This window comes from Ascaphus truei, chromosome 3, assembly GCF_040206685.1.
Source record: "Ascaphus truei isolate aAscTru1 chromosome 3, aAscTru1.hap1, whole genome shotgun sequence".
Lineage (NCBI taxonomy): Eukaryota > Metazoa > Chordata > Amphibia > Anura > Ascaphidae > Ascaphus > Ascaphus truei.
Genome location: NC_134485.1, coordinates 396,009,864 through 396,026,276, shown reverse-complemented (window position 1 = coordinate 396,026,276; position 16,413 = coordinate 396,009,864). Strand labels below are relative to the sequence as shown.

The 16,413-nt window shown below is 45.5% G+C and overlaps 1 protein-coding gene across 12 annotated transcripts in view; it reads left to right on the top strand.

Annotated features, from left to right (window-relative positions):
* Positions 1–16,413, top strand: part of AMOTL1 (angiomotin like 1) — a 138,639-nt gene that overhangs the window by 104,888 nt on the left and 17,338 nt on the right. For all 12 annotated transcript variants that reach the window (XM_075592480.1, XM_075592488.1, XM_075592482.1 and 9 more), the window contains 4 exons: positions 7,338–7,483; positions 11,129–11,278; positions 14,892–15,082; positions 15,502–15,627. In XM_075592480.1, the coding sequence (XP_075448595.1) occupies positions 7,338–7,483; positions 11,129–11,278; positions 14,892–15,082; positions 15,502–15,627 (613 nt within the window). The remainder of the gene's footprint in view (positions 1–7,337; positions 7,484–11,128; positions 11,279–14,891; positions 15,083–15,501; positions 15,628–16,413) is intronic.

The following is a 16,413-nucleotide window of genomic DNA, read 5'->3' as shown; positions in this document are numbered from 1 at the left end:
GTGGATTGAGTGTGTGTGTGTGGGGGGGGATTGTGTGTGGGGGGGGGGATTGTGTGTGGGGGTGGGGGGTGGGGGGGATTGAGAGTGTGTGTGGGGGGGGGGATTGAGTGTGTGTGTGGGGGGGGATTGAGTGTGTGTGGGGATTGTGTGTGTGTGGGGATTGTGTGTGTGTGGGGGGGGGGTTGTGTGTGTGTGGGATTGATTGTGTGTGTGTGGGGATTGATTGTATGTGTGTGGGGATTGATTGTGTGTGTGTGGGGATTGATTGTGTGTGGGGATTGATTGTGTGTGTGGGTATTGGTTGTGTGTGTGGGGATTGGTTGTGTGTGTGGGGATTGGTTGTGTGTGTGGGGATTGTGTGTGTGGGGGGGGGATTGTGTGTGTGTGTGTGGGGGGGAATTGTCTGTCTGTGTGTGTGTGGGAATTGAGTGTGTGTGTGTGTGTGTGGGGGGGGATTGTGTGTGTGGGGGGATTGAGTGTGTGTGTGTGTGTGTGTGGGGATTGAGTGTGTGTGTGTGGGGGGGGGATTGTGTGTGTGGGGGGATTGAGTGTGTGTGTGTATGTGGGGATTGAGTGTGTGTGTGTGGGGATTGAGTTTGAGTGTGTGTGTGGGGATTGAGTTTGAGTGTGTGTGTGGGGATTGTGTGTGTGTGTGGGAATTGTGTGTGTGTGTGTGTGGGGATTGAGTGTGTGTGGGGATTGAGTGTGTGAGTGTGTGGGGATTGAGTGTGTGAGTGTGTGGGGATTGAGTGTGTGTGTGTGGGAGGGGGGGATTGAGTGTGTGTGTGTTTGGGGGATTGAGTGTGTGTGTGTGTGTGTGTTTGGGGGGGAGATTGAGTGTGTGTGTGTGTGGTGATTGAGTGTATGTGGTGAGTGTGTGTATGTGGTGATTGATTGAGAGAGTGTGTTGTAATGCAGTGGTGCGCAAACTGGGGGTGCAATGAGGCGCAAGATTATTTAGGGGGGCGCAGGCGGCGTGCGGTGAAAACTGGGTGCGCGGGCCGGCAGACGCTGTGCGCGGGAGGACGCACAAGCTGTGCGCGAGGGGCGACCAAGAAGATGTGCATGGGCGGGCAGCCGAAGATGTGTGCGGGTGGCTGAACAGGATAGTGCAGGTGGCGGCCACGTGATGGTGTGTGTGTGCGCACGCGCAGGGGCTTAGGAGGTACGGGGAGGAGCACGCCCGAGCACGGTGAAGTCAAACGCCCCTCCTTCTGGTGTCTGCCCTGTGGTCCTGCTCTCCTCCGCTGGCAACCTGCTTCGCTGTGATCCTCTGCAAGTGAAAGGGTCGGGTGCCACTATATCAATCATACTATGAATGTACAGAAATAATAATAAAAAAAAGTGAAAACACAACATTGAAAACGGGAAAAAAATAATAATACTGTAGGTAGAAGTGTGGATGACAATGGGGATAGCAAGCCAAAGAGCAGGGAGGGGAAGGAAGAAAAAAAAGGTGTTTGGGAGAGAGGGAAGGGAGGTAGCAAAGAGGTGGATGAATGCCCCCTCCCTCCCCCCAAAAGTATTGCCTTTGTGCACGTACACTCTCCCAAGCTTGGCGCTTGGGGAGACAAACAAAATTGACTTTGAAGTGCGCTCAGCAGCAGTCAATACACACACCCACACACAAACACACACAAATAGCCCCGATCCACGCTTGCAACATTATGCAGGGCACCCTGTGCTCATGCTTGGAGAGTTGGTGATGTCACCGCTCTCAGCGGCAGCGTGGACGCAGCCTAATTTTGCAAGAGCGAGCTGTTGAAATATGTAAGTATTTAGACATATTTGGATTTAGATTGTATACCGTTTAATAAAGGTTTTTTTTTTTTCATGTGATTTTGATTACATCAGGCAGGGGGGGCCCGAGAAATTTTATGGATGAAAAGGGGGGCTCGGCATAAAAAGTTTGCTCACCCCAGCGCTTATACCATCAAGATTTGAGTGCTGTCTCCTGTGCAACAACGGTATTGTATCTTTATTCTATTTATATGGGACAAGCACCTGCAAGCTGATACTGACCTTTGGAGTGCCGGCTGCAACATTTGCTATATATATATATTGCTATATATATCTCTGTGGATCTCCCAGAGCACATCCACTTGGGAGACCCTCCGTTCAATAGCTCTTTGCCTCCATTCTCCCTGCATTATAAGGAGAATTATATGGTCACATTCTTGCACACGAGCCACTGAAAAAGAGAATGACTCATTCATTGTCTCACCTGCAATGAACAATCCCGGCGGCCAGATGCAGCGGGGACAAATACCTGCCTAAATAAGGTCTCCTAAGTATAATCCAGACCGTCATTTAGCATCATTGGACATCTGTGTGCATAAACACTAAGTAAAAACAGAATCATGCGTGAAAATGGCAAACCTTTGAAATCTGCATGGTCCGTTCAAACTATGCGAGGCTTCCACCCAGTTCTATCAGTTCTATGTGGGGCAGGATTGCAGGGGGAACCCATCTTATACGGAATGTCCATTCAGAACACAGTAATTCATATATAAATAGCGCTATTCAAGTGTTATGGCAGGATGGGGGTTGATGGTGGTTTATAGATAAAAACCTCTATTAGTAGTTGATAAATTCAGCAACATACATCTTTCTAACCTATACAGGCAGTCCTCGTTTTACAACGCTTTGTTTTACAACGAATGGCTTATCCAACGCTATGCAATGCATACCTATGTTCATTTTGCTGTGACTTCACTTCTTCTCAAATTATGCACTTCTTTCTACCAGCCTCAGTATGTCTCAAACTCTATTCATATATCTCCATCTCTACTTTCGTCACCACTTCTCAGTTCACATGAACTCCTTTCTTACCTGCGTCCTCTGACACCACACAGCTATATCCCCTGCACTAAAAAACACCCCTACAAATCCTCCTCACACATCCTCTTTCTATCCATGCTTCTCCTCCTTGCTTCTGGGGATATCTCTCCCAATCCTGGTCCCTGTCTTATTTCAACTTGCTCTCGTCCTCGCCTCCCACATGCAACTTCTACTCCTTTTGGTGTCAACCCCTCCAACCTCATACCCATCCCCTGCCACCCTCCCTCCTCTCTCCCTTTCTCCTGTGCCCTTTGGAACGCACGCTCTCTTTCTAACAAGTTCCTCTCTGTACATGACTTCTTTCTCTCTCACTCCCTGCTTCTCTTTGCTATAACTGAGACCTGGCTCACTCAGTCTGACTCTGCTCTGGAAGCTGCCCTCTCCTATGGTGGCCTTTCCTTCTCCCACACTCCGCGCCCTGATGGCAGGGGTGGAGGCGTGGGACTCCTGCTCTCCTCTGTCTGCCATTACCGAACCCTTCCTATTCCCCCCTCTCTTGCTTTTCCCTCCTTTGAGGCTCACACTGTCCAGATCTTCTCTCCTCTCCCTGTTCATGTGGCGGTCATCTATCGCCCACCTACCTCTACTCATCCCCCTTCTGCCTTTCTCTCTCACTTTGAATCCTGGCTCTCTTTCTTTCTCTCCTCAGACTCCCCTGTTCTTCTCCTTGGGGACTTAAATTGCCACATTGATGACCCCTCTCTCTCTTGGGCTTCCCGCTTTCTTTCTCTTACCTCTTCTTTTGGCCTTCAACAGTGGACTGCAGCCAGCACCCACAAGGATGGCCACTACTTAGACCTGGTTTTCACTAAAAACTTCTCTCTCTCCGATTTCTCCATTTCCCCTTTTCCTCTCTCTGACCATCATCTCATCTCATTCTCTTTATCTCGCTTCTCCCCTTCTCCACCTCCATCTACCCCCCGGTTCTGCAGAAACCTGCGCTCTATTCACTTACCTGACTTTGAGTCCACTTTACACTCCTCCCTCTCCTCTCTCAGCTCTGCTACAGACCCTGACAACCTGGTCAGAAAGTCTTGTCCTCGTCTCTTGATCTACATGCCCCGCTTTCTCTCTGCCGCCCTCGCCCTTCTAACCCCAGACCCTGGCTAAATTCCCACACGCGCATGCTGCGTTCCTCCACTCGTTCCTCTGAACGCCTCTGGAGGAAGTCTCACACTCTCGCAGACTTCCTTCACTACAAATTTATGCTATCCTGTTTCAACTCTGCCCTCTCGCAAGCTAAACAAGCCTACTTTTCTGCGCTAATCAACATGCACAAGTCTAACCCACGCCGACTGTTCTCTGTCTTTGATGCTCTACTCAAACCACCCTCAGCTGCCTCTCCTTCCTCCATCTCCGCTCAGGACTTTGCTGACTATTTTAAGGAAAAGGTGGAATCCATACGGCAGAACATCCCCTCTGTTTCTTCCCCCCATCCTACACCTCTTCCTAACTCTCCTCCTGCCTTCCATGAGTCTTTTTCCACTGTCTCAGAGGAGGATGTGTCGCTGTTGATCTCTTCTCCCTCTACCACTTGCCCTCTTGACCCCATTCCCTCCCATCTCCTAAAACCTCTCGCTCCTACTATAATCCCTACGCTTACACACATTTTTAACTCCTCCCTCTGCTCTGGAACCTTTCCATCCTCCTTCAAACATGCAACAGTCATACCATTACTCAAAAACAGCAAGCTTGACCCTACCTGTCTTTCTAACTATCGACCTGTCTCCCTCCTGCCTTTTGCCTCTAAACTACTTGAACGTCTTGTATTCTCTCGCTTGCTCCATTTTCTCAACACCTATTCTCTCCTAGACCCTCTACAATCTGGCTTCCGCACTGCTCACTCCAACCGAAACAGCCCTCACTAAAATAACTGACGACCTCCATGCTGCCAAAGACAGAGGTCATTACACTCTGCTCATATTACTCGACCTCTCTGCAGCATTTGACACCGTGGACCACCCTCTTCTCCTCCACATTCTCCATACTCTAGGTATTCGGAACAAAGCTCTATCCTGGATCTCATCCTACCTCTCCCATCGTACTTTTAGTGTCTCTTCTGCTAACACCTCCTCCTCCTCTATTGATCTCTCTGTGGGGGTACCCCAGGGCTCTGTCCTGGGACCTCTTCTCTTTTCTCTGTACACACTCTCTCTAGGTGACCTAATAACATCTTTTGGGTTTAATTATCACCTCTATGCCGACGACACACAAATATACTTTTCAACACCTGACCTTACACCTGCTGTACAAACCAAAGTTTCTGAATGTCTCTCTGCTATATCTTCCTGGATGGCCCTCCGACGCCTTAAACTCAACATGGCTAAAACAGAGCTCCTCATACTTCCTCCCAAACCTGGCCCTACTACCTCCTTCCACATTACTGTTGGAACTACAATCATTCACCCATTAGCCCAAGCACGCTGCCTAGGGGTCACATTCGACTCCTCTCTCACATTCGCCCCTCACATTCAAAACATTTCTAAAACTTGTCGCTTTTTCCTCCGCAATATAACTAAGATACGCCCTTTCCTCTGTTGTTCGACTGCTAAAACTCTGACTCAGGCCCTCATTCTCTCCCGTCTTGATTACATGTAACCTCCTGCTGTCCGGCCTTCCTGCCTCTCACCTGTCTCCCCTACAATCTATTCTAAATGCTGCTGCCAGAATCACTCTACTCTTTCCTAGATCTGTCTCAGCATCTCCCCTCATGAAATCCCTCTCCTGGCTTCCGATCAAATCCCGCATCTCACACTCCATTCTTCCCCTCACTTTTAAAGCTTTACATTCTTCTGCCCCTCCTTACATCTCATCCCTAATTTCTCGGTATGCACCATCCAGACTCTTGCGTTCTTCTCAAGGATGTCTTCTTTCTACCCCCTTTGTATCTAAAGCCCTCTCCCGCCTTAAACCTTTTTCACTGACTGCCCCACACCTCTGGAATGCCCTTCCCCTCAGTACCCGACTAGCACCCTCTCTATCCACCTTTAAGACCCACCTTAAGACACACTTGCTTAAAGAAGCATATGAATAGCACTGTGGATATTCTAAACACGATACATAATGCTTGGCCCCCTGCAGACGCACTTACCAGAACTCCCTCCTACTGTCTCTGTACGTTCTCCCTACCTACCAATTAGACTGTAAGCTCCTCGGGGCAGGGACTCCTCTTCCGAAATGTTACTTTTATGTCTAAAGCACTTATTCCCATGATCTGTTATTTATATTATCTGTTATTTATTTGATTACCACATGTATTACTACTGTGAAGCGCTATGTACACTAATGGCGCTATATAAATAAAGACATACAATACAATACATTTATACAATGCCAAAACGGCTTATCCAACGCTCTTATGACGCTTTGCAACGTTGTTTATGTGTGTATATATATACACACACATACACAGTGTTCGACAAACCTATACATTTGCTCGCCCCGGGCGAGTGGATTTAACCCCCGTTCGCGTAAATATTGGCCCAAGCAGCACACGTTTGGTACTAGGTGGCGAGTAGATTTTTTTGTGTGGCGAGTAGATTTTTTGGCGATTTGTCAACCACTGCACATACACATAAACAACGTTGCAACGCGTCGTAAGAGCGTATATATATATATATATATATATATATATATAATATATTATACTATATAATATACTATATTATACTATATAATATATTATTTATTACGTTATATTATATATATAATACAGTATATACACTATATAATGTATGTGTGTGCTGCATATCTTATTGCCTGTGTAAAATATTTTGTGTATTTTAGCATTAAAAATGCCTTCAGGAACGGAACCTTTCATTTAAACAGTGTTCCTATGGGAAAATGTGTTTCGCTTTACAACGTTTCGCTATCCAACGCCATTTTGAGTTACGCATTGTGTCGGATAACCGAGGACTGCCTGTAAATTGAAATGATATTAATTGTGGTATATATTTCCAGGAAAATGGCTGAAATCGCCATTCTATGTACTCACTGTGTCATACGCTACATCACCACAAAACATTACATTTTAGCCTGCAAAAATTGGGTACATTTTCCGCTATACATACTGTACATACTGTATAGCAACTAGTTTGGGCAGCAAATGGGTCTCTAGCGCTGTCTAAGTTGATGATATAACAATAAACACGTTTGAACTGTTTTTCCTGTGAATTCGGTGACTCATTCCTTTTTTTCCTTCTTCACGTGGTTGGAGTTATTTTTTTTTATCAGGATTGTAACTTGGTTACTGCTTTTCAATAACATTTTAAAAAGCTGCATGTAATCAAATAAAACAGAAGCTTGGCACAGGCCGTGATTATTGCTGATGTTCACCAGACGAGGGCCATTGGAACACAAGAGGCCCTGTAGTCACCTAAACATCTGCTGCTCTCAATGTTTTTTTTAAAGTTGGTGCCAGAGGTGAGCTGGCCGGAGGCCCAGATTCCATGAGCGATTCTGATAGAGCGTGTCTTGTTCTTCTTCTCCCCTTCTAGACAAAGAGCACTTGAAGGAGAAGGAACGGCTGGAAAGGGAATTGGCAGCTATGAGCTCTACCAATGAAGATCAGAGGAGGCACATTGAAATCCTAGATCAGGCACTGAACAATGCTCAGGCCAAAGTGGTTAAACTGGAAGAAGAGGTGAGACTAGGCCATCTAATCATTTACAAATTGAAAGCTGGAAATGTTAACTCTGACGTTCCAATATTGTTTCTAGAATATGTCACATGAACATGAGGTTTAGCGTAGTAATTATTATTATTATTATCACTGTGGGGTGCTGAGTGACATCAATTGCATACACAGAATGACAAACAAGTAAGAACAAACAAGTGCAAACAGATACAGAAGGCAGTGAGGGCCCTGCTCCTGACAGCTTACAATCTTGAGGGAATAAGGGGCAATGTTGAAGCAAAAGGTAAATCCGCAGTGGGATGGAGTATGCCTCAGGATGGGGTATGGTCCAGCTGCACAGCTGGATCTTTTGAGGTTATGGGGTGTGGATGTTGGATAGTATGGAGTTTGGTCCAACCAACCAATTGGGTTGGGGGAGGTGGGTGGATGTTAGGGGTATGCCAGGTAGACTTCCTTGAAAAGGTGAGTTTTCAGAGAGTTTTTGAATGTCTGAAAGCTGGGGGAGAGCCTGATGGTGCGTGGTAGGGGATTCCAGACCAGAGAGAGGGGGCAGCATGGGAGAAGTCTTGTAGGTGGGAGTGAAAGGAGGTAATAAGGAGGGAGGAAAGGCGAATGTCGGGGGCAGAAGGGAGGGGGCGTTTATGGGTATATTGTGGGATGAGGGCAAAGATGGGGGTGTCGTCATTGAGAGCTTTGCCAGTCAGAAATCAGGGTGTAAATTTAATTCTAGAGGATATGGGAAGCCAGTGTAAGGATTTGCATAGTGAAGCAGCAAAGGTGGAGCGGTGAGTGAGGAAAATGAGTCGGGCAGCAGAATTTTGGATGGATTGAATTTGGTACAGGTGGACAAGGGGAATGCAAACTAGGAGAAGCTTACAGTAGCCAACTCAGGGCAAGATAGTGTGTGAGTTAGGATTTTAGTTGCGTCATGGGTGATAAAACGGTGTATCCTAGGAATATTGTGGAGGTGGCAGGACATAGTGAGGGCTTGAATTTGAGGAATGCAGACCCCTAGGCAGCGGGTTTGGTGTTAGTCACAGTGAGGAGTAGTTTGGGTGTAGGGGTGACAGTGGAAGGGAGAAAGATTATTAATTCTATTTTGGACTTGTTAATCTTCGTGTAACAGTGAGACATCGAGGTGAAGATTGCAGATAGACAGTTTATGATACGGATGGGAGAGGTCAAAGGAGGAGAGGTAGATTTGGGTGTCATCAGCATAGAGATGATATTGAAAGCCAAAAGATTGTATTGGTTTACCAAGAGAAGAGGTATAGAGTGAGAAGAACAGAGGGCTAAGGACAGAGCCTTGTGGAACCCTGACAAAAAGGGAGTGAAGAGGAGACACTAAAAGAACGGTTGGGTAGGTAGGACTTGAACCAGGAGAGGGCTGTATCACAGAGGCCAATGGATCGTAGGATGTGCAGGAGAAGGTGCTCATCGACAGTGCCAAAGGCATCAGAGAGATCCAGGAGAATTAGAAAGGAGAAATTACTCTTAGACTTAGCCGTGAGTAGTGATACAAGTGTTGGTCTTAAATACACCACTTTAGGAGCTCCACTGGCAACAGTGGGATCATGGGCAAATCTCCTAATGACTCCCATGCAATATATAGAAAATTATACCATTGCTTCTTCACCCGACCCCCTTTTGGAGACTGCTATAATGACCAGAGCCCCAGAACGGTCTGCATTATGACTAGTAAAGCATCCATGGTTGCCACCTTCTACTGAAGACCAACACGAGACAACATTTTAAAATTTCGCGCTTACCTTAGGGGGCGGTGTCTCCCAGCATTCTCTGGCATCGTTCCAACATCCTCCCAACATCTCCCACTGCAACCCATCAATATGGCTGCACGACGTCACATGGCGCCGCGTTGCCATGACAACGGGACGCTAAGTGACAGCATCACATGACGTCACGTTGTCATGGCAACGCAGCACCGTGTGACGTCACGTAGCGTTTCCGTTGACATGGCAACACGGCACCATTTGACGCTGCGTGGCCATGTTGAAAGGAGTTACTAGCAGGGGAAGATGACAGGAGGACTCCAAGGACGTGGCCGCCGAACGCCACCACCAACTGGAGGTTTACTGTGTAGACCCGGTGCCCGGAGATACGTGGTCAAAATCCATTGTCAAACCCGGAGTGGTGGCAACCCTGAAAGCATCATGTTAACTGACTTTGTATGTATGTATGTATGTATGTCTTTATTTGTATAGCGTCATTAATGTACTTAGCGCTTCACAGCAGTAATAGTTACAATCATATAAATAATAAGATATAAATAACACATAATAAGATATAAATAACACAATGGGAAGAAGTGCTTCAGATTTAATAGTAACATTTAGGAAGAGGAGTCCCTGCTCCGAAGAGCTTACAATCGAATTTGTTGGTAGGAAGAACATTCAGAGACAGTAGGATGGTATTCTGGTAAGTGTGTCTGCAGGGGCCAAGGTTAATGTAAGAGGTGTTAATTATCAGCCATCGAGCTACTCATATGAGCTACTCACTGACTTTAAATAGGAAATACACTATATAATATAAATAATGATATGTACTGGGAGATAAGAATAGTACAATTCAGCTCTCAGGAGGACCCCTTGGTTCTGATAAAAAAAATGAAATAAAACATTGTGGGTGAACAAAAGGAGCGGCTCGGTGAGTAACGACACTGACTGATAACGATGACACAGAGTATGAAGCAGAGGAGCCTGGTTCAAATCCCAGTGTCTGCTCCTTGTGACCTTGGGCAAGTCACTTTATCACTCTGTGTCTCAGATACCATAAAAAGAATATAAGCTCTACAGTATGAACAATGCTGTGTACACTGCCAGTGAGATACCACTTTTGATTTTCCCCGGATAGAAATGAGCCTTGAACTCCCCCTTTCCACTCTATAGTAATTTCTTACCAGCCCCAAGCATGATATTTGCAATCTGCTTTACGTGTACATAGCAGTTCCCCGCACTCCAATACGTCACAAGAAAAAATCCAAAAAACGTGGAGGAAAAAAAGGATATTTACTTTTCCAATGCATAGGGACAGAGAACACGAACAATATACAGAGGGGGGCAACATTTCGGGGACAAGGCCCCTTCTTCAAGCCCGTTCCCACACATAAAAATAACTGCTGCAACTCCCTTAGTCTGCAATATAGAGCTTTCTTCCAACAAAGTATAGCCAGAAGACCGAAAGAAACGCTCCTTCTCTCCCGGGGCTGTCAGCAGCTCAATGGAAAAAGCTCTTCATTGCAGACTAAGGCTACGCTTATAGCGCCGGCGACGCGACCGTGACGTCAGGCTACGGCCGCTGGAAAAAACAAATTGAGATGACTTCCAGCGATCGCAACAAAGCCGTCACGCCGTCGCGTCTCGCTTACTATAAGCATACCGGACGGCGGCAATGCATTTGTTTTGACGCGGCATCGCTGTCGCCGGCACTATAAGCGCAGCCTAAGGGAGGTGCCGTAAAATAGTTTTTAAAAAAAAAGAGGGGGTTGAATAACTGGTACTTTAGTGCGACAATATCTGTTGCTAAACAACACTTCATTTTCGCGTATCATAATTGTTCCTTAGAGGCTCGTTCTCTGCAACGGTTTTTTTTTTTTAACCCGTATTACCAGGTTGTCCCATTTTGTTTTCGTAGCTGCGCAAGAAGCAGGTTTATGTGGAGGAGGTGGAGAAGCTGCAGCAAGCCCTGACCCAGCTGCAGGCCGCCGGGGAGAAGCGAGAACAGCTGGAGAGGCGGCTGCGTACGCGGCTAGAGAGGGAGCTGGAGTCCCTGAGACTGCAGCAGGTACCAAGATCCGACGTGCTCTGTGATTCACTCGGCACATGCCCTTGTATGACATTGCTGTGCATTAGAAGAAGGGACGTGTGACGTCTCGGAAGCTTGTGCACCACAAAGGCACCTTGTCCCACTGCAACCCCTTGGGACATTGCGCAAGCCTGAAATGCTGCTGAGCTATTTACATTGGCCTTTTTTTTCATGGTGCAATCCCATGTAGCCAGCCAGGAAAGTACTTAGATGTTAAGCTAGGGACATGGGGTGGCCAACTCCACTCCTCTAGGGCCACCAACAGGTCAGGTTTTTAGGATATCCCTGCTTCAGCACAGGATAAAGCAGGGATATCCTGAAAACCTGACCTGTTTGGTAGCTCTTGAGGACTGGAGTTGGCTACCCCTGAGTTAGTCTAATTGCTTCCCTTGAATACATCTAAGCAGGCTAATAGCAAATATTTGGCAGCTGTCATTGTCTTGGAAATAATTTCCAAAATAAATATCTTGGGGGCCTCAGAAAGGGGAAGTGGTGTTTTTGTGTGTGTGGGTTTTCTATCTTTACCCCCACCCTGTCCTTGTCAGAGAGCCAATAAAGATAAGGGGGGAGGGATAAAAGCACCTCTAGCTATGGAAGCACGTGTTGAACATATGGTGACATCAGAAAATAGGTATTAGACAGAGGAAATCAAACTCTGTCCAAGTCTCAACTCATGACCGCAGAGCCTGTGAGGCTGCTCCCCCAGCCCCCACCCGATGCATCCCACAAATAAAGCACACACACAAAGGTCTGGGGGTACAATGACTGCAGCTTTTATTCAAATACAGCAAAAGGGAGGTACTAACCCTGCCAGAGCGCTCCACCCACAGGTGAGGCCAAGGACGCTTAAATCATGGCCCGTTAGCGGGCACTGTCCCAAGTCCCAGGTGCTCAGGTTACCCCACGTCAGCCACGAGATGGGATCCAGGTACTCAAAGCACAATCAGCCCTGACCACTCACCAACCATACCACCACCAGGCATTGCCGTAACTGAGCCCCGTCTGGCAAGGTTACCCTGCACCTAGCCCCCAACCAGCCGGCGTGACAGAGTCAACATAACCCCAACAGACACCTCAAATATAAATATATTCAATACAAGTATAACTCGCACAAAACAGAATGTAACCAAAAGGGGAGGGAGGGCAGGAAAACAGTGAGGGGCGCGGCATGATCTCCCGCCCCTCACTGCCGGCCTTTATCCCCTACAGCCGATCCCTTCACCCCCTCACCCCCCGGAGTGTCACCGGTGACCAAGAGAAGGGGGAGGGGAGCAGGAGGTGAAGGTGGGGGGAGGGTGAGCCTGGGCCTTGCGGGCATGCCACACTTTGCTTAAGGCTCCATGCTTTCCTTATGTTTACATACCAACTTCAATTATACAATAGGTGTCAAATTTGGGGAAAATACATGTCACTTGCATTAGTTCGTGGGAGTGCTTTCTCGGGTGACTTTGTCTATAAGAGCAAATGTAAAAATGACCAGCACATGTCCCTCTACATCCCCAACTTACTTATACTTAATGCTGTTTAAAAGCCTGCAACACCAATATAATTAACCATGTGTCTTCTTCATTCTGATTCCAATGAAGCAATACAATGTCCTTAACCATTTCATATTTCCTCAAAGAAGATCGTTAGTCACACATTTTGGGCAACATAGTATAAGCTAGTCAGCCTCAACTTCCACCGACAAAAATTAAGAAAATATTTAATTTTGGATGCTGAAAGTGCATTTAAGAGGGTTCCACCTCCCCCCCTGATAATCAAAAAGAATTGATGAACAATTTAACAATTAAGGGCCAGAGCGCTGTTAATTCAGGGCTCATAACGCCACGTAACCAAAATCAGCAGCAGATGTTATTTTCCCTGAGGTTAACGTACATTCACCAAGCTAATTCTATGCAGAAACAATGGCCGTTGAATATCTCATTCATTTTGGCTTAACGCCATGTTAACTTAGCACTACCTCGTGGTAACTTCAATTACCATGGCGGTAAGTATCTTACCCAACGGTGGCGTTGCTCCCACACAGACCCGGAAATGAGAAAGAGTCCTATTATACTAGAGTATGAAGTGACTTACAGTATATACCTGACCAAACACACCTTTAAACAACAAGTGGAGAGATACCTATGAATAAAACTGAACACCCCTAAGATGCCTCTGAAATATGCTAATTTAACATGGTCTTTCAGAAACTATTAGGGCACACGTGTTTAATTTCCGGGAAAAAACTAGTTAATGAGCTATAGATCCGACGTTTCCACTGTGAGAACAGCTTTTCTTTACGGGTGTCTCAGAAGAAGGATATATACCCTCACCCCCGCGCCCCCATGCCATTCCTGTTCCCTAGTGCGAGAGGTGAGAATATATATATTTTTTTTAATTAGGCAGGTATGCATTAAAACAAGTACAATGTATCATCATCATTGGCCTAATACAGAAGTTTTTTTTAACACAAAGGAGATAGGATAGGATAGAACTTCCCCATTGGGGTGAGGCCTCTAGTCCACATATGTGGGCTGAAAAGAGAGAGGCAAGAAAAAGAGAAAGGTGGGGTGGGAGAGAGGTGAGAATATTTAGGGTACATGTACCCTCTCTCTGACATCATTCTGTAGCCACCCTTGAAAAAGGCTCTTCTTGCAGCCAAATCTTTATTTATGACTCAATAAATTCAATACATTTTCTGCAATCAAGCCTGTGTGCCTTACTCTTTTCTAAAAGACCATGTACATATTTTTGGGGCCCTGATAGGGGGATTCCCAGGTGCATTGAGCACCGGCAATACTCTTTCATTGTCTTTATTAGAAAGAGTGCTCTAGATACAAAAAAAAAATTGTGCTAAATATGCTCATTTAAATCATTTGAATATACTTTTGCATCTCTCTCCTTCCCTCTCATCCACCCTTTCACCGTCCCCTTCTAGCAAAACCCATATTTCGGGCAGTGGATTAGCAGAAGGCCACATTTAGGTATGACTTAACTAACATCTATCCCTGTATTACCTTTAACGAACCTTTATGGTGATATGCGTTATGAGAGCTTTACACCTCTTTTGCACTAACAGCCACAAAGTCAGTGCCTGGACCTAAGTGGTTTAAACAAGTGTTTGACTTTCTTGGTTTCTTTGGTAATTAAGGAAGTTTTTCTTTTTATTGGGGACCCCATTAAGGACAAGGTATGCCTATCAAAAGGGGTGCACTTTTACCCAAAGTAATAACCAATAGGAGACTGTATCACATCTGTTGGTTGGTGTTTCAGTTGTGTCAGAGGCCTTGGGAGTAGATCTGCATCTTCTTTATTGAATGGTTCCCTGATGTATTATTGGGGATCCCCAACTTCCAGGGCTTCGGAATAGCCATGGGATTTACAAATAGGTATAAATGTACAAACTAGGTTACTTATAAATAGGATGTTCATTGGTTATTGCAACCATTTAGTTTAAAGGGAGATCGCCAATTCATATTTTGGGAAGCCCTACTTAGACATTTGGAGGTGCGTTGCCATTTTCTTTTATTTAGCAGAATCTTAACGTTTCATGATTTGCACCTGAAATTCTCCCTTAACGTAATTCCTTTATAATCTCCCCAAACAGCGACAAACAAATTGTCATCATTCTAACTCGCCCGAGTACAATGCCCCAGCACTGATGGATTTGCTGCGGAAAAAGGAGGAGACAATATTGACACTGGAGGCTGATATGACCAAGTGGGAGCAGAAATACCTGGAGGAGAGTGCAATGAGGCACTTTGCCATGGACGCTGCTGCTACAGCTGCTGCTCAGAGGTAGCAATATGGGACATGTTTAACCTCGTCTATACTTTCATATTTGTTTAATATCTTTTCAGATAGAGGCCCAAACGTGTAATGAATATTATGCAATGTGTTGTTATTCTCTTTTGGGCTTGCATCTTACTGTGGAAAGAAATTGGTATTATACTGTAATGTGTTTTATATAGTGCACAACACGAGTTTTGTTGTTAGCAGTAAAAGCAAAGAGACCATTTACAATAGAAGGTACTGCAAACAAACAAAAATAAACAATACGGGGATAATAGTAACAAACATGAAAGAAAATCCCCGCAACAAGAGTCCACAAACTAATTTCACGTTTGAGTGTCAGATGTTGTATTATCACTGTGTCCCATGGCACAGGCTACAACTGGGTATGATGTCTTGTTGAGTGCCTTGCCTTTTAATCCTAGGGATACAACAATCATAAACCACTCAAGGAATGGAAGCCACAATGACAACTCTTTGGATGTCCGCACGTGGCATGAAGAGGAGGAGATCATGAATGCCAACAGAAAGTTCCAGGACATGGAGCACACGTAAGTAAGGTCCATCTATCAGTTACCCCCCAAAATCAATTATTTTATTTACCTGAACTGGGGCTATCTTTCAGTGCAAGACTCCCCTCATCTTGTCTCTAGGCGGTAGGGATCTGTGACATCCATGCACCTTTTAGAAATAAAAAATTGTCAGCAATGATGACAGTCGGGGATTAAGGAGAATGTTTTCTCAGTCATTAAAATATCCACCTTATTCAACAATGGTTTTTGTTTCCAGAAAAAAAGTCAAAACAGCAGAGGTCAGTTTCTCCTTAACCAATGGGCTCTTATGACCTAACCTAGGGGGGGAGGGGATGCAGCTGCTTTAATTCATTCATAAATGTATAAATTCTAAATTATTCTACCAGGCGAGATAAACTGAGATGACAATCGTGTTTTAAAGTACACTTTGTGATACAAACGGACAAAAACCAACAGGACTTGAGTTTTCTGTGGGTGTTACGGACTTTAAGGAACCTGGTACTGTAGGTAATTCCAGAAGTGGAAGCTAAGTAATAGGAGGAACATCTAGCGGTTTCTGGTGTCAGTATGCAGGGTCCTGGAGCATGATTTTACATGATACTGTAGGTACCTGAATTCGAAGGAGCCAGTAGGCAACTTGGTTTATTGGATAAGTTATCAAAGTCATTTTTGAAGATGAAACAGTCATTTTAAAAAATTCTGCATACACACAGGGGCAGCTTTCCTAGTGTAGCATACAGGTATCAGTGCAATAGCTACATAGCAAAACAAAACATATAGGGGGTTATATTAAACTAACTAATT